Source organism: Schistocerca piceifrons, chromosome 1, assembly GCF_021461385.2.
Source record: "Schistocerca piceifrons isolate TAMUIC-IGC-003096 chromosome 1, iqSchPice1.1, whole genome shotgun sequence".
NCBI lineage: Eukaryota > Metazoa > Arthropoda > Insecta > Orthoptera > Acrididae > Schistocerca > Schistocerca piceifrons.
Genome location: NC_060138.1, coordinates 29445130 through 29469169, shown reverse-complemented (window position 1 = coordinate 29469169; position 24040 = coordinate 29445130). Strand labels below are relative to the sequence as shown.

The 24040-nt window shown below is 41.5% G+C and overlaps 1 protein-coding gene across 1 annotated transcript in view; it reads left to right on the top strand.

The window, feature by feature from the left end:
• The window catches only part of LOC124783127 (protein flightless-1), a 183289-nt gene that overhangs the window by 126111 nt on the left and 33138 nt on the right, over positions 1-24040 (top strand). The window contains exons 13-16 of the mRNA XM_047253997.1: positions 2378-2516; positions 18625-18797; positions 18885-19011; positions 19099-19221. Of these exons, the coding sequence (XP_047109953.1) occupies positions 2378-2516; positions 18625-18797; positions 18885-19011; positions 19099-19221 (562 nt within the window). The remainder of the gene's footprint in view (positions 1-2377; positions 2517-18624; positions 18798-18884; positions 19012-19098; positions 19222-24040) is intronic.

Sequence of the window (24040 nt, the reverse complement as noted above, 5' to 3'; positions counted from 1 at the left end):
TTTTTTCCCTTGAAGTTCTTTGTTTCACTTGTTTAGTCTCACTGTCATATGAGTTACAAATGCCAGATACAACAACCAGCTCAAATCGTACTTTTGTGAGTGATCTTCTACTCTTTCAGAGACAAAGATTTTATCACTGGGAAGTTATCTAAATCTGTTTGATACCATACCTCTACTCAACCTTCAAATTCCAGTGTACAACAGCAGGTCCCATACTGGCTATCCAATTCTTCTAAATGCGCTCTAATTTTTTTTTTTTTTTTTCTCTTTAGTGATTGTGACTGAACTGAATTTACAATTTTTGTGAAGTGCTCATAACATGTTCCATATAAAAATGTGTCCACAGTGCACTTGCTGACACATGATACAATGATACACAGAGAAAGACAGGAATCTTTGTTGTCCGCACACAAGGTAACAAGTCCTTTGTGCTTGCCTACCATGCAAGATGGTCCATCAGTAGTGGTAGACACAAGTTTCTGAATTGGCAAACCATCTTCCAAGGCGAAGGATTTGAATGCATTGTAAAAATCTTGTCCTTGTGTATTGCCTTTCAAGGTCAAACTTGTAAGCAGTCTTCTTTTACACTGAAATCTGAAAAAATAACAACTTGAGGTGAATCAACTCCGCCTATTGACTGGTATATCTGCATTCAGAAAAACAAGCAGGACTTCAAATCTGTTATCAGTTGATCTTTTATATTTCCTGCCATTAATTCCACATTTTGTGTTATAGTAGGTCTTGACAGAGGCATGTCTGTGATGGCTGATATTATCTCTGATTTTTTTTTTTTAATGTGGAAAAAACAAGGGCTCAGTGATTTTGCATCTTTCATCAATACTTCTGATACATGAAGTGATGCAGTGTTTGATGAAAGACTTTTCCTCATCTCCCTGTCAACAGCTGCTTCCAATTCAAAGTCTTTGTGACTTGTTCTAAAATGACGTTCAATAATTCAGTTTTAGATATGGTTAAAGTAGCATTACATATCAGTCATAAATACCTATTTTTATGCTTGTTACAAAAACCTTTTATTCCCATTCAGTATGGAAGTGGTACATTTTCCTGTGTTTAGCTGAACTTATTTTTGACAAACACATTACCCCACTATGTAGGAGGAAAGGCTGGCAAGCGATGGAGTGGTGTAATGCAGATGGAGAGGAAAGAGGTGGAGATTGGGTTGTCAGATGTACCACCCACAAATACCATGTGAAACACTCATTGTCAGCAAATTGATATTTTACAAAAACAGCTCATTTACACAGATTTCAGACGTAGAATTCAAAAGATTGACTCATCAAGCCAAGGCGATTGACTAGTAAATGGCGATCAATGGATTGAGCATCCCTGGTAATGAGGAGCCCTTTGGTTGAAATTCCAGACAATTTTTCAGTGTTTATATGTTTTGTATCAGAATAACAGTATTCAGTTGATCTTGTCGAGCCACCGTATGTTACTATATCCCTATATATGTTTTCAGAAGAACCACAACTTGCATAATTATTTCTGGGATATTTTAACATGGGGAAGGGAAAGGGGAAAGATGATAGGAGAGACAGGAATGTGTCACAAATCGAGGACAAAGAGAATATCACTGGCAAAAATATTAATAAGCCACCCACTAGGTAGTAGTTGATTCACTTTTAGTATGCATAATGGCTAAGATTTGTTGTGACATGGATTCTAGAAGTCCTTTGATGTAATTGTGTTGACTGTATAAATTATTGAACTGAAAGGGGTAATAGAGAATACTGTTGCTATATAAATGCTTAACACTTCCTTCATTGTGTTATTGTAATTTTAAGTCACTAAACTTTATTGGAAAGTTTATAGGATGGTTATGTAAAGAAGATACAGAGTTGTTTATCTCTTCCAGACACCCTGATTTTGGTTCTCCATGATTTTCCTAGTGAGCACCATCATGGATCCTACTAATATAGCATAGCCAGTATCTTCATCTTTCCTTACTGTTATTAAAATGTGTGATATAATTAGATGTTTTATTATGAAAATAAAAGTTGCTACGCACCATATAGTGGAGATGCTGAGTTGCAGGTAGGCATAGCAAAAGGACTGCCACAGATATAGCTTTCGACCAGTAAGGTCTTCGTCAGATTAGACGACAGACACACACATACACACTCACACAAACACAACTCACACATACATGACAATTATGAATAACTGCCACTGGCAGTTGCCTGAGACTGTTGTGATCCAATCTTTGAATGAAAATTACTTTCATAATGTGCCAATTTTATATAGAAAATGGAATATTTAAGCAGTGGTGTTTTACAACCAATTTTTCATTTGTTCACAGTGTTATGTGTGAAGACAGATTTTTTTATTTTTCTAATTGTTTTCATTCTGTTTTAAGGCTTATGGCTGAAAAAGTAAACAAAAATGAGAGAAAGAATAAAGCAGAAATTCTCACTGAACTTCCTGGGGAGGAATCATCTGATTTTTGGCTGGCTCTTGGTGAGGAGGATGGACTTGCGCCAGAGGAACCACCTCAGGTACTCACATACTGCCCTTAAGTACATATTTGTGACAACATGGTATTGGTAACTGATGCTTCCTTCGAGAGAAATTGACATGGATATTAAAAATATTTTTTTATGTATTCAGCTGACAGAGCAGTATAAACAAATGACTGACGATGTTGCATTCAGTTACTCATGCCGATAGCTTTAACCACTTGAAGCATTCTGTGTCCAGAAGTAAATAATGAAACTGGTTCTTTGATGTCTTTTTTATTTCTTTTGGTAAAATTATTTGTGAAACTGAAGGTTTTTTTTTTTTTTGTGAGGCTGAAATTGTATGAATGACTTTGGAGCTCTGAGACAATTACGTAACTGCAATTTATCAAACTATTTTAGTGAGTCTAGAATTAATTTTTTGTTCTTCAACCAAAATTACAAAGTTCTTCAGTGTTGAAAATGATTTTTCATCTGAGTATTTTCAGACTTTATTTTAAATATTTTAAAGCAGGGGTGTTTTATTCAGTACATAATCATCATAATCAGCCTCTGAAGGCTCTTATTCATGTGGAAGTTAGAAACTGACTAGCTACTAGAATGGAAACAAGAAGAAAGAAAACTCCTTTATGTTTCTTAGCTGTAGAAGATAGCACAAAGGTACAGGCTGCAGTCACCATTACCTTCTTGGTCAGTTACTCCAGAAAACATTGTTAAAGGATTCTCCCTGTTGGGTGACTTGTGGAACCATCAAAGAACGCATGTACATAAAATATTTCATGATTTACATTTTATGCAACTTATGTACGCATATTTACAAAGATTTTTCATAAGTTCCTGGTTCCAGTAACAGCTTAGGGTCTAGAGGATACAGAGTAGTCTCTCAAGTTGACAATACTTTTTCTGATTGGAATTTTTGACTCAGAGGTTGCCCTGATGTGTGCAACAAGGGCAGATGCTTCATTTGTTGTATGTTGCACTTCAGGTGGAATAATAATCCTGGAACTGTGTCATATCACATAGTCAACATGTTTGTACTGCTATAGACTGTTTCTTTCTTCTAGAGTACTCTCAACAGCTGTGAGAAGATACATTTGGCATTCAACTGCAGGACCAACATGAAGTGTGGCCAACCTTTAATACTGACAATGTTCCAGCTACGCATAATTTCACCTAAATGTGACTGCCATGGTTTCTGCTACTCTATTACCTGCATACTGTGTTTCTATGACAGTCGTGGAGCTAGCAGTTAGAACTGCTATGCTCAACATCTCAGCACATGGGAGCCCTCTAAGGGACTTGATGTGCCTTGTCACATGTTTCATGTTATCCTGTCACAAATGAGCCCACACACTGCTGTCATGACAAAGTTTTTTTTGCCTTGAAGATCCCTTACTTATGGACACAGAAACGAAACAAAGGTCATCACAATAGATATTATTAGAAACCACTTAACTCTTACAGCAGGAATTTCTTTAAATGTGCAGATGTATTTGGTTGATTTTTGAAGTGCAAAAATATTGCCATTATAGATTAACAGAAACTTCAGTCTGTTGTCCAAAACTTAGATGCAGTTTCATATTTTAGTGTAAGATCTGTTTTGAATTAAACATTTGGCTATGTTTGCTCAGCTCCTCAAACTTACTTCAATCATCACTGCTGTTAGCATTCATAGGCATTTATTAAATTGTATGTATCAGGTCACATGCAACAACAGTATAATCCTCTGGATTCTTTAGTGATGGAATTCCTATTCTTATAAAGTGTTTCACACATCAGATAGACCAAATATTTCCACTGGGTTGTGCTCTCTCAATTAATCGATGAGCTCTGCTACTCATCTTCAAAAAATCACACCCTGGTGCCTTAACTTATAAAACAAATTACTGAGTTGTTCATCTACATCTACACAGATATTCTGCAATCCACCTTGTGGCACAGCGCAGAAGGTATCCTGTACCACTAGTAGTCATTACTTTCCTGTCCCACTCGCAAATAGGGTGAGCGAAAAATGCCTGTTTATGTGCCTCCATTTGAGCCCTAATTTCTCATATCTTATCTCCGTGGTCCTTACGCACAATGTGTGTTGGAGGCAATAGAATCATTCTGCAGTCAGCTTCAAATGTTGGTTCTCTAAATTATCTGAATAGTGTTCCTAAAACGAATGTTGCTTCCCTCCAGGGAATCCCATTTGAGTTCTGCAAGCTTGTCCATAACACCTACGTGTTGTTCAAACCTCTGAATTGCTTCGGTGTCTTCCTTTAATCTGAGGTGGTATAGATCCCAAGCACTCAAGCGCTACTCGAGAATAGGTCGCACTTGTGTTCTATATGTGGTCTCCTTTACAGATGAGCCACACTTTCCTATAATTCTTGCAATGAACCGAAATTGACCATTCACCTTTCCTACCACAATGCTTACATGCTCATTCCATTTTATATTGCTTTGTAGCATAGATATTTAAATTACTTGGCTGTGTCAAGCACAACACTACTAATGGTGTGTCCAAACATTGTTTTTTTTTTCCTACTTATCTGTGTTAACCTACATTTTTCCACACACACACACACACACACACACACACACACACACACACACACACACACACACCCTGCGGGTCCGGGGATTAGAATAGGCCCGAGGTATTCCTGCCTGTCGTAAGAGGCGACTAAAAGGAGTCCCTCCCCCTCAAGGGGGTAGTTAGTGCCTGCGTCCGGAGACGGACGGTTCCACGACCTCTATTTGCGGTCATTTTGCTTTTTCACTTCTCGTTTCTTCCTTCCTTTGGTTGGTTCAATTCTTTGCTCTTCTCCATCTCACTGTCTTCCTTACTCTTTCCCTTGTCTTCTTCTCCTTGCCTTCTCATTGCCTTCTTCTCCTTGCCTTCTCTGGTCTCCGCCTCGGCGTTTGAGACAGTCTGTCCTCTCTCTCACTCTCTCTCTTCTTTTTCCTCCTCTTCCTTCCTCCCTGGTTGCGCCTGAAGGCCGACCCACGCGTTCGCATGCGTAGCCGGTGACGGGGTAACGCGTAATTCCCCACCCTGGGTAGACAAGTAAGGTACGCACGTACCCCCTGGTAAAGGCCAGGCCCAGGGAGGGGTGATTGCCTGAGCTGGTACCTTCTGAACATGCCGATTGGTCCCTCCGTCTGTTTCTCGGGAGGTGTGACCTGAGGTGTAAACATTCACCTAAGGCGGGAGTGCCCTCTGAGAGGGTGCCCACAAGGAAGGAGCGCGCCATCGGAGACGCTGGCAATCATGGGGGATTCCTCCACAATGGATTTCTCTCCATCTCTCTCGACTTCTGCCCAAAAACGGAAACTTGACCAGCCACCAGTGACAAAAGTACTACCGCCTGCCCCACAGTTCCTCGTCGTTTCTCGATCTGAGGACGGAAAGGATTTTTCCTCTGTCAACCCTTTCGTTATCCAGAAGGGCGTAGATGCCATAGCTGGATCTGTCAAGTCGTGTACCAGGTTGCGTAATGGTACCTTGTTACTAGAAACTGAGAGTGCCTTTCAGGCACAAAAACTGTTTCGGGCCACACTCCTGTACACGTTCCATGTCCAGGTGGAGGCTCACCGCACTTTGAATTCGTCTCGTGGTGTGGTCTATACTCGATCACTTGACGGATTGACTGACGAGGAGATTCAGTCTTTCCTCGCTGAGCAGGGCGTGACGGCTGTCCATAGGGTCATGAAAAAGGTCAACAATGACCTTGTACCGACCCGGACACTTTTCTTGACCTTTGACAGTGTTCAGCTGCCGTCGCATATCAAAGTGGGCTACGAGGTTATTTCTGTTCGCCCCTATGTCCCGACACCTACGCGCTGCTACCAGTCTCAGCGTTTTAATCACACTCGACAGTCTTGTTCCAATGCGGCTAAATGTGTCACTTGTGGCAGGGATGTCCATGAGGGTGACTGTCCACCTCCGTCTCCTCATTGTGTGAACTGTCGGGGTGACCATGCAGCATCCTTCCGTGACTGTCCCATCTACAAGGAAGAACGCTGTATCCAAGAAATTCGGGTCAAAGAGAAAGTGTCCACCTCGGCTGCTCGCAAGCTATTTGCTAGTAGGAAGCCCGCGCTGCTCCCAGCGGGAAAGTACAGTACTGTCCTCGCCTCTCCTCGGACTACCACGGAGGTGGCGACGCAGACATGCGATCTGACCTTCGGCACCACGGTCGTCCGTTCGGCCAGTGCTAAGATCGCGTGGTCGACGTCTCCTCTTCCTCCCGTCACCCCTCCAACACAAGCACCTTCATCAGCTTCTGCCAAGACGAAGACCCAGAAATCAGATGCACGGGCCTTCCAGAAGGAACCGTCCCGTGCAGACTTCCTACGTACCTCGCACTCCCAGCCGTCAACCAGTACTTCCACTAAAAGACCTTCCAAGAAGGCTCATAGGAAGCACAGTTCTCCTTCTCCTCCACGGCGCATTTCTTCTCCTGCGCCACCCAGCAGTTGCCATCCCAGGCTGTCATCCGTTTCGCCTGGCCGCACCGCTGGTAGCCGAACATCTGGCCGTCTACCGGTGGAGGAAGCTGCTCCTCCCGGCCATCTTAACGAGATGGCCGATGAACCTATAGAACCAATGGACGAAGACTGTCCGCTTACTGATAGCGGCGGCAGTACTCGCTCGAAGCCATGCCCTCAGCGGCCTTCGAGGTGACCCCTTTTTTCATCTTCCTTTTCTTCTCATGATGGCACTTATTCACTGGAATATTCGCAGCATTTGCTCCAACCGAGAGAACTTGAAGTTGCTGCTCCGCTTGCACCATCCGCTCGTCGTAGCCCTCCAGGAAACAAAGCTCCGCCCATGCGATCACGTTGCCTTGGCACACTACACCTCTGTGCGTTTTGACCTACCCCCTGTGGTAGGTATTCCGGCTCACGGAGGCGTTATGTTGCTGGTCCGGGATGATATTTTCTACGATCCCATCACATTGCACACCAGCCTGCAGGCAGTTGCCGTCAGAATTACTCTCCCCACTTCTACATTTTCTATTTGTACCGTTTACACTCCATCGTCGTCTGCCGTTACCAGGGCAGACATGATTCAACTTATTGCTCAGCTACCTGCACCATTTTTGTTAACTGGAGACTTCAATGCCCACCATCCCCTTTGGGGCTCTCCAGCATCCTGCCCGAGGGGCTCCCTGTTAGCAGACCTTTTCAACCAGCTCAATCTTGTCTGCCTCAATACTGGCACCCCTACTTTTCTTTTGGACACATCTCACACCTATTCCCATTTAGACCTCTCTATATATATATACTACCCAACTTGCACACCGGTTTGAGTGGTATGCCCTTTCTGATACATATTCGAGCGACCACTTCCCGTGTGTCATCCATCTCCTGCATCATACCCCCTATCCGTGCTCAGCTAGTTGGAACATCTCCGAAGCCGACTGGGGGCTCTTCTCTTCCGGGGCGACCTTTCAGGATCAAACCTTCACAAGCTGCGATAGTCAGGTCGCACACCTCACGGAAGTCATTCTCACTGCTGCTGAATATTCCATCCCTCACACCACTTCTTCTCCACGTCACGTACCGGTCCCCTGGTGGACCGCAGCATGTAGAGACGCTTTACGTGCTCGTCGACGTGCTTTACGCACCTTTAAACGCCACTCTACAGTGGCGCATTGTATCACTTATAAACGATTACGTGCGCAGTGCCGTTGTATTATTAAAGAAAGCAAGAAAGCCAGCTGGGCTGCTTTCACAAGCACCTTCAACAGTTTTACTCCTCCTCCTGTTATCTGGGGTAGCCTGCGCTGTCTATCTGGCACTAAGGTCCACTCACCAGTTCCTGGCTTGACGGTCGCGAATGACGTCCTTCTGGCCCCTGAGGATATCTCCAATGCCTTCAGCCGCTTTTTCGCAGAGGTTTCAAGCTCCGCTCATTACCACCCTGCCTTCCTCCCCCGAAAACAGGCGATGACGGTGAGAGGGTTGCGTTGTGAGTATTGAGAGGTGCCAAGATCCCGGGCGTCAGGTAGAGCCGAAGGTGGGGTAGCGGCATTTGGAACAGGCGTTGCAGTCACACGAGGCCGAAGCTGGTCCGAATGACGCACTGCAACACCAGTGTCTGTCTGGATTTCATACAGGCGTCGGCCACGGTGTTGTAAGATGCGGCCAGTACTCCATTTTGGTCCCCTGCCATATCCCCGTACTCAGACGAGGTCGTCAGCGGTGAACCGGCCAAGCGAAGGCACCCGCGGCCGTGAGGTTGAAGACTGCAGAAGATGAAGTACCATTCGGGGCTGTCGGCCATGTAAGAGCTCAGCCAGGCTGTGGTCGCCCATGGGGGTGAAACGGTAAGAAGTCAGAAACTGGAGAAGCGCATCATCAGCAACAGAAGAAGTCAGGAGTTTCCACATCTGAGCCTTAAATGTGCGGGCCAGTCGTTCAGCCTCTCCGTTTGATTGTGGATGGAACGGCGGGGCCGTGACATGCACAACACCGTGACGAGCACAAAAATCTGCAAATTCGGAAGAGGCAAATTGCGGACCATTATCAGTAACAAGAGTAGAGGGGAGGCCCTCCAAAGAAAAAATGCGGGCGAGAGCACTGGTGGTTGCCGCGGTGGTAGGCGACGTGCAACGGACAATGAAAGGAAAGTTAGAGTAGGCGTCAATTACAAGGAGCCAATAAGTACCTAAAAAGGATCCTGCAAAGTCAGCATGAATGCGCTCCCAGGGCTTCTCAGGCGAAGGCCAGGATGACGAAGATGACTTTGGGGCGCCGGCCTGCGGCGCACAAGGGCATATGTGCTATTTCAGAGTCGATGCCAGGCCAGTACACATGACGGAGTGCCAGAGATTTTGTACAATAGACGCCTCAGTGCCCTTGGTGAAGGAGGCGCAAGACCGAAGCACGCAGAGACGCAGGTACCACAACACGCAGCGAAGCATTGTCGGGTGGAAAGGAGGATAACACCATCCCTAGCCGTGAGGCGGTAGCGCAAAGCGTAGTAGTTCTGCAACGGATCAGACGTGTAAGCGAACGGGCGATCTGGCCAACCATTCTGAATAAAGCGTAAAACCCGGGAGAGGGTAGGGTCAGAACCCGTAGCAGCCGCCAGCCTGTCCCCAGTGATGGGGAACCCGTCCACAACCCGCTGCTCGGCAACATCCAGGTGGAAACACAAACGTTCGTCCCTATCGAATGCCAGATCAGATCCCATGGGAAGGCGAGGCAGTGCATCACCATTCTCATGTTGAGCCGTCGGCCGGAAATGAATCTCATAATTGAAATGATACAAGTAAAGAGCCCAACGCCTGAGGCGGTGTGCAGCCTTGTCGGGAAGTGACGTTGATGGATGAAACAAGGAAACAAGTGGTTTGTGATCCGTAACAAGATGAAATTTTGAGCCATAGAGAAAAACACCAAACTTATGAAGAGCACAAATAATGGCCAAAGCTTCTTTTTAAATTTGAGAATACTTTTGTTGGGCATCCGTGAGCGTTTTGGAGGCTTAAGCAATGGGTTGTTCAGAGCCGTCAGAGAAATGGTGCGCAAGGACTGCACCGACCCTGTATTGAGAGGCGTCTGTGGCAAGAACAAGATGTTGGCCAGGTCGGTAAGTAGCCAGGCACGGGGCCTGTTTCAGCATAGTCTTCAATTTCTGGAAAGCGGCATCGCATGACGCGGACCAGTGAAAAGGCACGTTTTTATGCAACAGGCGATGCAACGGCTGAGCCACCGAAGCTGCAGATGATAAAAACTTGTGATAATATGCTATTTTCCCCAAGAAGGCCGGCAGTTCCTTAACAGATGTAGGGCGAGGAAGGGCATCGATCGCTGCGACAGTTTGCTGAAGCGGGCGAACACCATCCCGAGAGAGTTGAAACCCCAAATACGTGATAGATGCCTGAAAAAATTGTGATATCTGAAGGTTACACTTAAGACCGGCAGTCTGTAAGACATGAAAAAGTGTGCAGAGATTTTGAAGATGTTCTTCAGTGGTGGAGCCAGTGACAACAATGTCGTCCATGTAATTGATACAACCAGGGACAGGGAGCAATAATTGTTCCAAGAATCGCTGAAAGAGAGCAGGGGCGCTAGCAACCCCAAAGGGTAAGCGTTGGTATTGATAGAGGCCGAAAGGCGTGTTAAGGACCAGAAACTGCCGGGAAGCAGCGTCGAGAGGAAGTTGATGATAAGCTTCTGACAGGTCAATTTTAGAAAAATACTGGCCTTCAGCAAGTTTAGTGAACAGTTCTTCAGGACAGGGCATAGGGTAAGTGTCGATGAGGCATTGAGCCTTTACAGTGGCTTTGAAATCGCCACAGAGACGAATATCACCATTTGGCTTAGCAACGACAACGACAGGAGAGGACCACTCACTGGAAGTGAAGGAAGCAAGACCCCTGAAGTAGTGAGACGATCCAGCTCCCGTTTTACCCGATCACGAAGGGCCACAGGAATGGGCTGAGCCCGAAAAAACTTAGGCCGAGCAGTGGGTTTGAGCATGATATAAGCTTCAAAGTCGTTCGCACGGCCTAACCCAGGAGAAAAAAAGGGACAAAAATGTCGTCGACAGGGAATCCAATTGAGCATAAGGAATAGCATCAGAGACAATATTGACAGAGTTATCTATGGAGAACCCAAAAACACGAAAGGCATCGAAACCAAAAAGATTCTCTGCGTTACTCTGGTTGACCACAAATATGGGAACAGTGCGAACGATGGATTTGTAAGATTCCTCAGCATTAAATTGTCCCAAGAGAGAAATGTTCTGTTTATTGTACGTCCGTAATTGCCGAGTGACAGGTGACAGGAGTGGAGAACCCAACTGAAGATACGTCTGAGAATTAATTATAGTGGCAGCAGAACCGGTATCCACCTGCATGCGAACATCTCAACCAAGGATTTGGACAGTGAGGAATAACTTCCCTGAAAGGGAAGAAGTGCAATTGACAGACAACACAGAATCAGAATCAGCGTCATGTTCATGAACATCATGTATGCGGTCGGATTTGCAAATGGAAGACACATGACCTTTCTTTTTGCAGTTGTGACACACAGCCCAACGTTGGGGACAATCCTCGCGTGAATGTTTCGTAAAACACTGCGGACATGAAGGAAGTTGCCGGGGGTTTTGCTGCAGTTTCTTAGCGGGATGCGCCGCACGCGTCGTCAACAGCTCACAGAGGTTGTATTTCCTCAACATCACCCCACGCCTCTATTCGCACCCCAGCGGTGCGAGAAATTTCAAAAGACTGCGCAATGGAGAGAACTTCATCTAGAGTCGGATTTGCCAACTGAAGGGCACGTTGCCGAACTTCTTTGTCGGGCGCCGACTGGATAATAGCATCCCGTAGCATGGAATCGGCATAGGATTCTTTGTGAACATCAGTAACAAATTGACACTTTCGACTGAGGCCGTGAAGTTCAGCAGCCCAAGCGCAATAAGATTGATGTGGCTGTTTTTGACAACGATAAAAGGCAACACGAGAGGCTACCACATGCGTTTGCCTTTGAAAATAGACAGACAGAAGTGAGCACATTTCAGCAAAGGACAAAGATGCAGGATCCTTCAAAGGAGCCAATTGCGACAACAACCGATACATTTGAGGTGAAATCCAGGAAAGGAACAAAGACTTACACGGTTGTTCATCCGGGACATGAAATGCCAAGAAGTGCTGTCGAAGACGTTTTTCATAATCAGACCAGTCTTCCGTCGTCTCATCATAAGGAGGCAAAGGAGGTATAGCCAATGACGAGAAATGCCCCGTATTTGACACCGCGAGTAAATCACAAATCGCCACTGTTAGAAGCGTTTGCTGTTCAAGGAGATTTTGCAATAGTTGCTTGATAGTAGCCATGGAAACCTGTGGGTCAACGGTGAAAAGGAAAAATCCACTACCTCGTCGCCAATTGTTGTAACGTCAAGTTTAACACATATATTTCAGAACGACACAACACATATAAGTCACAGAGTAAGTTGACAAGCAAGACATGTGTACACGTTAGCATTCGAATGAGCACTGAGTCCCAGTCTAGCGGCCGCTGCTCGGCTGGCCGCTTAGGTGGCGCAGCTGATGCATGGCTGGCAGACAGCGCCGCATGTAGAGGACACGCGTAATTGTGCGGCGGCGCTTTGAATGATCGGCTAGTCACAACAGTTTTCAAAAATGTTCTTTGTACCAAGTAATTCAATAACATAGCTAGTGTTTGAGAGGACCGCAGATTTTGAATGTCATAAGTAGGAAAACATGCTACCAGAAATTACCTAATTTGATAATTATTCAATATTTTCGCCAGTGAAAATGTGGAATTAAGGATAGCACATTTGGGGTAATATGCAGTCTCATAGCACCACAATTCTGGACATGTCATCTCAATAAATTATAATTCAAAATGCGGCTTTTCAAGAACATGTTTGGGATATCACATCCAGAAACACTAAAAATTACTTGTTAAAAAACAAGAAGCAAAAAAAGTGTTAAAAATTGCAACATTGTCAAAAATTCAATATATTGAACATGTTCACTTCTGCCATCAGCTGGTTGCAATGCAGGAAGACACGTGATGCAAGAACATAACCTCTAGCACCCAATACACATATTTTGCATATGATTTGGAAAAAATAAAAGTCCATTAAAATCATAACTTTGACCACACTTCTTAAAACAAATGAATGTCATCCATTTAGCTTCTCTCCATTTGTGTATCACTACCATTAAATGATTAGGAATTGATATTTCAGCAAACCATCAGTGTATCATATGCCTTGTTAGCGTAACTATACTATGACACAATATGATACAGTGTATAGTTCCGCCTTCACAAAGGTTTGAAGAACATATCAATAGTGGACTGTTTCTTTTGTTCTAATTTTAATATTGTGTTGTCCATTTTAGTTAACATGCTCACCAATTCTTCAGCAACTTAAAACTCAAAATGTAATGCATAACAGTGTCCATTGCTTCAATAGTTTGTTGTCATGGACTGACAGATGCCAACACCTTTGCCACATTCAAAATATTCATTGAAGATGAGGTAGTCAGTGTTTGCTCCTTACTCCATTATTTGTTGCCGTTGTTCAGTTGCAGTTTCTTCGTTTTCTGGTGCGTTGTCTTCTTTAATTATCCAATCAAAGCCAGCCTTCTTGAAGCAGTCTGAGATTGTGCTTTCTTCCATGGAATCAGAGGCAGTTTGTACAAAATGCATAGCATCTATGATTGTGGCCTTTCTCATTGTAGTATCAAGACAGTCTGGCCTCATTGTTACAAGAATTTTCCTGCATTTTTGTTTCAGGCATTTTATAATGCACATCTTGTTTAGGCACTGGTCAACAGCATGTACAAATTTTACAAAGTGCATTACACTGTGCTGTGTGTGATGATTATATTTATTCTGCTACTGGTTTCAGTCTTAAACCATTTTCAACAGCAGCTGTCCACTTTATACGTTGTACAGCTGCCGTTGAAGATGCTTTAAGGCTGAAACCGATAGCAAAATAAATATCATTATCACACACAGCACAGTGAAATGCATTTTATAAAATTTTATAAAGCTTTGATCAAGTGGCTGAAAGTGGCTTGTACAATTATGAAGAATAAAACAATACTTTTATAGTATACAGATAGGACATATCTTGGGTGTGCGCTGCACAGTGGTCAATAAGCAAGAGGATTTTCCTGTTTCTAACACCCAACCTTGCATCCCAGGCATGCAAGAATTGTTGGAATATGGTAGCTGTTATCCATGTGTTCGCTTTAGCTGTATATTTTGATGGAAATGAAAATCAACATTGTGGACTCTTCGCCTTTCCAGTTATTAGTGGCACCAACTTTTCTGTTCCCCTTTCATTACAACATAATAAAACAGTTAGCTTCGTTTTATTAAGTACTCTGCCATGGTATTTTTCTCCTCTCTGAACTTGAGTTTTATCAGGCAGAAGGTGAAAAAATAAGCCCATTTTATCTGCATTAAAAATCTTTTTGGGACTGTACTTTTCTATCATTGATGGAAGATTATTTTCTCATGACTGACCAATGTCAGTGTCAATGTTTATGCTTCCAGCCTTACCTCAAACACATTTATACATTAAATTATGTCTGTTATTGAATCTTTCAATTCAACAATTGGATGCATTGAAATCTTGAATCCCAACTGTTTGTGCCAAATATATGCTTTAGAATGGAACACACCACCATCAGTTAAAATATTCAAAGCAAAAGCTTGTTTAACCACTTTAGTAGCACATTTTCCAGTTCTGGAAGCTTACCATTGTGCACTTGTTTTTGTTTGCTGTTCCATCCTTCAAAAAATGCTGCTTCAGTTACTTTGCATTTGCTCAGTATTGTATTTAATGTTGATGGAGGAATGTTCAGTTTCCATGCCATATCAGTATGCTTCATGTGGGAATTTTTGTCCATTTCCTGAATAGTGCTCCCCTTTTCTTCGTTTGTTAAATGTCTCAATCTGTTTTTATCTGTAAAGTGCCGATGTACTGTTTAACATAAGAAAGAAAAGAAGAAGAAATTATGGACTGAGTGTCAAAGAAATGCTTAACACGAGAGAACACCAGTGACTGAGTTATTCACTGTTTGCTTCATTGTTTGGCCACAGTACAGAATTCGGAAGTCGCCGGAACTACTGCCAACGTATATGAACTACTCCCAAACATCATTTCTACCGTAGCACAAGATCTCTGTGACTTGCAAAATTGCTAGCACTGAAAAACACTCTCCCCCTATTCTTTCCATATCCCATGTTCACAAACATTGTGCTTCCATCACTATCAGAACTCTCAGCGGCAAAAGTTGCAGCGGCCAAACAGTACTGATACTGCTGTATTTGAATGCACTAAGTAGGGAGGTAGAACATACAATGTCATTTTAACACGTATTTATTGTAATCGAGACTGAGACTTCCAAAAATGGATGTACTATGCAGGGAAAACATGGTTTGGGTGAGAGACTGTGGCAGCTATTCCCTCAGGTCACACATGTAAGAAGCCTTTAAGAAGAATGCAATAAAAAAAATCAAGAACAGTAGCCTGATGATGACACCACAGCTGTTTAAAGATAACCTAGTTTTAACAGTAGCTTTATATTGCCCATTTCAAATTTGCATTTGTATCTCATCTGTCAAACTAGCTATAGCTGTACTACACACATCCTGTACAGAGTTCATTTCATTTGCATTGGCATAATCTGTGCTGTTAGGTACCTTATCAGTTGTTGTTCCTTGCCTGGGATTAATTGTTTTTTGACAACTTAGGACTACCTGCTTCCACTCATACAGTTAGAGGCAAATTGGTGAACTCCCTCCTGCATCCTCCCCTTGTCAGTTGTGGCTCCATCCCATTGACCTTCAAGTTGATAAGGATGTGTCTCATGATTCCAGCAACATTTTGTTCTTTAATTGAATAATGTTTTCAAGCATTTATTTTCATAATAATTTTTCTTTTTAACTCACTTATTATTTTATAAATTCAATTATACAACTAAGATGTTAATACTAGAATTCATTTCACATTTGAGTGATTTCATTATGAAATTGACATTGTTGCCTGATACCTTCTGCACTCCCATTTGTGATTGTATGTTTGTTTTTCATACTGCCTGTATATGCTTCCAAAACTGACTGATTTTGTATTGTTCTCTTGTGGAACTGACTGATAATATAGAGTAAACAATTGAGCAAAATTATATAAAAATACCTACAGACTCAGTTGACTACTGCATTTATGGTTTTTCTAAATCCATTGAGTTGCCAAAATTCAGGACACTGTACCATTGTGCTGCTTCAGCCAAAATGTCACTCCATTGTACCTTATGGGTAACCTGCATTAAAACTTGTAGTTTGGGTTTAGCAGCGTGTGAATTACATGTGTTTCTGTCCTTCTCCTCATCTCTGAAGTTTTCACCATAAATGAAACACCCATCAACTACCGAATTCAGAGTGGACCCACCAACATGTTGTTGGCTCTGTAAATGTCAACTGTGGTTGAAGCAGAATCCATCACAACCCATCAGTCTCTCAATAACTAAATGTTAAAGACTTTATTGCAGCCTGGCAAACTTGATAGTGGCTGGCAATGATTACAACATATCACTCATAATTTTATTCCGAACTGACTGGCAAATTAATTGGAGGAGTGAACAGAGAAAAAAACAACAAGTATTAACATGTCTGTGTGCTGACATAGTATGATAAATAGAACATAGCTTGAAATTTGTATCATAAATCATGGTAAATAGTAGTGGAACATAATTTATTATGGCAATTGAGTGCTTTTTTGTAGCTTTCACAGTCAGAAGAGCCTGGCTATGAAGTGCCAAAATGTGGCTCTGTGTTCTTTTGCCGATATTGAACCATTGTTCATCAGTTAAGTTTTATTTCATGCTTACTTAGTTGACTACAGTATTTGTTTTGTATGTTACTTCTTCCACCAATCAAAATTTGTGGAGAACAGTACACACTTTCAGTAATTCACGTTGGCACTAAACATTATAAGAGCGAAGATCGGAAAGTAATGCACAATAATTTAGTACCAAGAAGTTTACCAGGTTTTAAAAAAAAAAAAAAAAAAAAAAAAAAAAAAAAAAAAAAAAAAAAAAACCACACACACAAATGAACTTAACATATTTTACCTACTTTTCCGCATAATCGCCAGTCTTCGTAACATATTTCTGCCATCATGGTACCAGTTTGAGAATACCTTGTTTGTAGAAGTCCGTTTGTTTGGCGCATAACCATCTTTGAACTGATCATTTCACTTCAACATCTATCATAAAATGTTGGTCGGCCAGGAATTTCTTCACGGTACCAAACAGATGAAAGTCAAATCTTGCAAGGTCCAGTCTGTATGGTGGATGCTGGAACACCTGCCATCCAATGATTTTTTTCATGAACGGGAGCAGCAACAATGGGATGAACATTGTCATGATGAAGTTTGACACCATCAGCATTGATGTTGTTGGCATATGTCACAAAGGGCATGACACAACTTAACCAAAGTTTTAACATAAGTTGCATCATTGACAGTGGTCCCGTGTTCAGTGAAGTCCACCAGTAACACACCATGCATATCCCACAACACTGTCACAAGTACTTTCATAGTAGATTGTCACTTTGAATCATTTTCATGCTGGTAAACCGGCATGTTTCCACTCCATACAGGCCTGCTTGGTTTCAGGCTGTTTGTGGTACACCCACGACTCATTCACCAGTGGCAATTCCTTTCTGAAAATCATGTCCTTCTGCAGCATAAAGTGGTAAGCAATCCAAGCATGTCATCACTTGCTGGTCCTTATACTTGTCTGTCAGGTTCTTAGGCACTCAGCGAGCACTAACTTAATGAAATTTCAATGTGTCATGAACAGTATCGTACACTGCACGTTACGAAATGTTGAACTGCTGCAATAAGGTGTGCAGTTGCACATGCCTGTCATTCAAAATTGCTGCTTCAATGGCTCTGACATTCTGCAGTGTTGTAGCTGTAACTGGCCACCCATAGCGTGGCGAATCACTAAGGTTCACAGGCCTCTCCTGGAACAATGTACACCACCTGGAGACACTGTTATGGTCCGTACAGTCCCATGCACATCACTCATGTCCCTGTGAATTTCGCTCAGTTTATGCCGTTTGGCTCACAAATACTAAATTACACATCGTTGCTATTCACAAGTTGATGATAGTAATATGCGTGACTTGTTTGTTTTGTAGTTCAGGCTTCTCTAACTAGGGCTGCACGCAAAAACAAAATACCCTCTGTAGCACAAACTTCAAACTATATTGTTGTGAAATTTCAGCATTCCACCCAGCTGCAATACCAGGGGAGAAATATATATATATATATATATAGTGTGTTGCTTTCCTATCCTACCTTGTACAGTACATCTTCACCACACTGGAGTGAATGTGTATAGTAAAACTGTCCTGAGTGGGATACCAAAGGGTTTTGTTTCACAGCAATTGCTCTTGAGGCTCTAATGTAATGCTCTATGATATAAGGTGTTCTGTGTTGCATTAATTTGTGGTTGTAGATACTCTTGATGTAAAACATTAGAGGCATAACTTAAATAAATATGCTGGGTGTGATCTTGATTAATTTTCTTCTCATCAAAGTTTTTACATAAATCTCATCAGAAAATATGTGCTGAAATTGGTAAAATAATTGTAGGAACATGTAAGCTGCAATTTTGTGCCTGCAACACCTCGCTTATACCAAGTGAGGCTTGGAATGGGCTACTTGGAGCTACCACAAGTTGAGGTTCCTCATGGCAAACTTGTGAATTCACTGCTGAATAATAGAAATGTATATATACTCGACTGTTACCCTGATGTATATGTTTGGTAAGTCATTTGAGAAGAGTATTGTTTATTTACTTCAGTATTAATGATTGAAAACAAAATTTACTAATAAAATACTTGCTGTTGAAGGTTTGGGAAAAAGTCTACTCGTCTTGTACGAGCAGCTGCTGTGAAGCTCTCTCAAGAACTATTCAGTATGATTTCAAGACCAGAGTATGCATTAGTAAGCAGAGTCCAAGAAGGAACAGAAACACAGGTATTACATCTTGCTACAACATAATATTTCTTAATTTATGTTATGTAGATTTGTTAGGATTTTTTAAAACCTTCATTTTTGTTTCAGATTTTCAAATCAAAGTTCAGTGGCTGGGATGAAGTTATAGCAGTTGATTTTACACGAACTGCTGAATCAGTACAGAAGACTGGAGCTGATCTTACTAAATGGGCTCGACAGCAAGAAACAAAGGTGAATTACTTGCCTGCATTACTTCATATTGACTTAAGAATATGTTTATTTTTAAAGTTAGCTATTTTTAAGTTGTGTTTTGTTGTAAATTTCTGACAAAGCTGCAAATATATTCTCTGGGTGTGTTTAAAAACAATGAAGTTAAATAATTTCAAACAATTAGCAAGTTACTGAAGAAAACCTGCTGATGATATAATAACAGTGAGAAATGTTTTGACACATTTTAGTTTCAGTGACATATTTTATTAAACTTTATTCACTGAAAAAGCTATTTCATAGCAATTTGACTAATATTGTTTAAATTACTGCTGACTTCCTAATGTTCAGAGTTAAATGACTAATTGGAAATTAAAACACTATTACATTTAACTTCTGTACAAACCTGTTTTTACATTCCCAGAATTAACATTTTTTCACTGATTACAACATTGTTTTACGGCACAGAAAATTTGAATTAAATACCTTCAGCCATAATTTTTTAAATGTTTTATTAAATTGTGCTATGCATTTCAGATCCTGTGGGTCCATCTTTAGGCACAAATCATCTAATACATAATTTACCTTTACTCTCAAGTGAGGTGAAATGCATTTTCATATTTCATGAATCGAGTGCAGAAATACCTAAGAAACAGTGGAAAATATGAAACCTATGTCTAAATTTCTCATACAGGAAAATACATTTGACCTCACTAAAGAGCAAAGGCAAATGATGTATTAGACAATAACTGAAAAAGGACCCACAGGGTCCAAAATGCATTGTGTAATTTAATAAAATATGAAAAAAATGTATCTGAAGGTGTTTTTATTGAAGCTTCCACTATATTGAATACAGTCACATTCACAGCTGCAAATTCTGGATAAAATTAATTTTTTTTATTTGTCCCTTCAAATTCTCTACGTTCAAAATCTTTTGCTTTTGCATTGTTGTAAGTCTCCCACAGTTTACTTTTAATAAACCAACATTAATGGGGCAAAACAAAAATAGAAAAAGAACATGTAATTGAGATACCTACAGCAGGAAAGGCCTGGTAGAATGTGAATACTGTGGGTGTAAAAGACACCATTCCCCGAAATGGAGAAGTGTAGAGACATTGGCAGGCACAAACGAAAAAGATAAGTTTCTGCCTTTTTGTGAGTAATTGAGATATTTATTTAATCCACATATACATTTAGGTACAAGGCTGTACTAATTTTAATTCTCTTGCCAGTGTGAGGTAAATGCATACATTGCTATAAAAGTGAACATCAGAAATTATCAGTTTTTTGTTACAAAAACCAACTTAGAGCTATATACACTAACAGCTTTACAAGAAGACATTACAATTGAAACCTCCTTCTGGGTAACATAATTTCTCTATTAATAAACACTTCAGTTTATTCTGTAAGTTATTGAAATGATCTTTCTTTATTCCTGTCAGAGGTACACTAAAATGAACACATATACAATACATACAAAGAAAAATATACAGTATCCAACCAGAATTGGGCAACTTTGATAGCATTGGGTGCTGCAGACGTTAAGTCCTTCATGCTACAGCTGATTGGGCATAAGTTACATTTGAAGAGATGCCGGGTTGTCTGCAATTCACCACATTCGCACAGTGTTGTGTTGGCATTTGGCAGTTGGAAGTTCCATTTAAGGAGATTGTCTCTCGATCTTGCAAGTTCGGTCCGTAGTCTGTTCAAGGACTTCCAGATGACCCACTTTTCCACTTGTCCAGACAGCTGGGATTCTAGTGGTATCATCCAGTTTGACAGGTGTTGGCATCTTTCTTTCCACGTGGTGAGTCGGGTAGCCGCAACTGATCCTTCTAAGGGCTTTGAAGTTGTTAGGAAACTCTTCCTGGACTTCAGTCTTGGCATGGCAGGTTGATGTCCAAAGAGTGGATGTGAGGTCACTGTATTTGGTTTATGCCTCTCAATGTTAGCGGCGACCTCTCTTCTGATGTCACATGGAGCAACTTTGTTCATGGGGGTTGGCCTTAGGCAACCTGTAACAATCCTACAACTGTCATTTACGGCTACATCTACCTGCTTTGCATGTACTGAATTGTACCACCCTGGGCTAGCATACTCTCCTGCAGAATAGCATAAGGCAAGAGCTGTTGTTTTGTGTATCCCAGATTGGTCCCGCCAGTTTCTGAAGAAGGCAGTTTCTGGAGAATACTTTCTGCTTCAGCTTCAGACAATGTTCCTTGTAGGTTAGTGTACTGTCAAGAGTGACACCCAAATACCTGGGGTGGGAACAATATTCTAGTGCAACGCCATTCCAGAATATTTCAAGTTTCCTGTCAGCTTGTTTATGTTTGTGATGGAAAGAACACACTTGCATTTTCTTACGGTTGGGTGTGAGTTGATTCTTTTCATAGTAAGTACCAAGCTGTTGTAGACCGTGTGCAAGCATTATCTCTACATCTTCAAACTGATTGCCCTGGGCAGCAAGAGCAAGATCATCAGCATATATGAAACTTTTGCATCCTTCTGGCTGTGGTTTATTATTAGTGTAAACATTAAATAAAATAGGTGACAGTACATTTCCTTGAGGTTAAATGATGGTAGTCTGTTATAAAAATTGTTTCTATTCTATGTAAACTGTGATTGAAGCGTCTTCATTGCTTGCAATTCTGTGAAAGTTTTCCCCTTTCCACCCTGTGTTGTACTTTGGTATGTAAGTGTTCATTACATTATGTTCTGGATTTAGTTTCTCAGATATGGCCTGCAAGTTGTACATAGCGTAGCTAGTAAGTATTTTATATTTTCTGGTGATTTCTTTATTACGCGCTCTCTTGTTTACCTTGGATACCACTCTTACTGGTTCATTTTATTGTACTTTATTTTATTTTGTTATATATTCTAAGAATTCTGTCTGTATAGACTAATGGTGTCCATCCCAGATCAAAGTACCACACTGAAGATGCAACTGTATGTAACGAAAATATGTGTATTCTAAAGTGTCATGGTCCAGGGAGGTTTGGACACTTTTCAGTAAATACATATTTTTGCTAGCTTTTTTACAAATGTGATGTATATGATCTTTCATGACTGGTGTCCAACCACAATGATGCCCAAAAAAATTGTGTTTGTGTGTATAACTAAGTGCCAGTTGGAATGTTACCACTGGTGTTTGCTGCTGGAGAGAACCAGTTCTGTGAATGTGATGTACCAGTTGTTTTGTTCATAGTTATCTTCACCTTTACATCTTTTCTTCCTCCACTCGCATTGCTCATTGAAATTGTGGTTCACTCGTTGATATATCAGACTTCAACACCTGCAGGAAAGCACTGTGATAATGTTGATGTTGTTGTGGTCTTCAGTTCTGGGACTGGTTTGATGCAGCTCTCCATGCTACTCTATCCTGTGCAAGCTTCTTCATCTCCCAGTACCTACTGCAGCCTACATCCTTCTGAATCTGCTTAGTGTATTCATCTCTTGGTCTCCCTCTACGATTTTTACCCTCCACACTGCCCTCCAATACTAAATTGGTGATCCCTCGATGTCTCAGAACATGTCCTACCAACCGATCCCTTCTTCTAGTCAAGTTGTGCCTCAAGCTCCTCTTCTCCCCAATTCTATTCAATATCTCCTCATTAGTTATGTGATCTACCCATCTAATCTTCAGCATTCTTCTGTAGCACCACATTTCGAAAGCTTCTATTCTCTTCTTGTCTAAACTATTTATCGTCCATGTTTCACTTCCATACATGGCTACACTCCATACAAATACTTTCAGAAACGACTTCCTGACACTTAAATCTACACTCGATGTTAACAAATTTTTCTTCTTCAGAAACGCTTTCCTTGCCATTGCCAGTCTACATTTTATATCCTCTCTACTTTGACCGTCATCAGTTATTTTGCTCCCCAAATAGCAAAACTCCTTTACTACTTTACTCCCTTCCCAACCACTGCTTCCCTTTCATACCCCTCGATTCTTATAACTGCCATCTGGTTTCTGTACAAATTGTGAATAGCCTTTCGCTCCCTGTATTTTACCCTTGCCACCTTCAGAATTTGAAAGAGAGTATTCCAGTCAGCATTGTCAAAAGCTTTCTCTAAGTCTACAAATGCTAGAAACGTAGGTTTGCCTTTCCTTAATCTTTCTTCTAAGATAAGTCGTAGGGTCAGTATTGCCTAACGTGTTCCAACATTTCTACGGAATCCAAACTGATCTTCCTCGAGGTCGGCGTCTATCAGTTTTTCCAGTCGTCTGTAAAGAATTCGCGTTAGTATTTTGCAGCTGTGACTTATTAAACTGATAGTTCGGTAATTTTCACATCTGTCAACACCTGCTTTCTTTGGGATTGGAATTATTATATTCTTCTTGAAGTCTGAGGGTATTTCGCCTGTCTAATACATCTTGCTCACCAGATGGTAGAGTTTTGTCAGGACTGGCTCTCCCAAGGCTGTCAGTAGTTCTAATGGAATGTTGTCTACTCCGGGGGCCTTGTTTCGACTCAGGTCTTTCAGTGCTCTGTCAAACTCTTCATGCAGTATCATATCTCCCATTTCATCTTCATCTACATCCTCTTCCATTTCCATAATATTGTCCTCAAGTACATCCTTCCACCTTTCTGCTTTCCCTTCTTTGCTTAGAACTTGCTTTCCATCAAAGCTCTTGATATTCATGCAAGTGGTTCTCCTTTCTCCAAAGGTCTCTTTAATTTTCCTATATGCAGTATCTATCTTACCCCTAGTGAGATAAGCCTCTAAATCCTTACATTTGTCCTCTAGCCGTCACTGCTTAGCCATTTTGCACTTCCTGTCAATCTCATTTTTGAGACATTTGTATTCCTTTTTGCCCGCTTTATTTACTGCATTT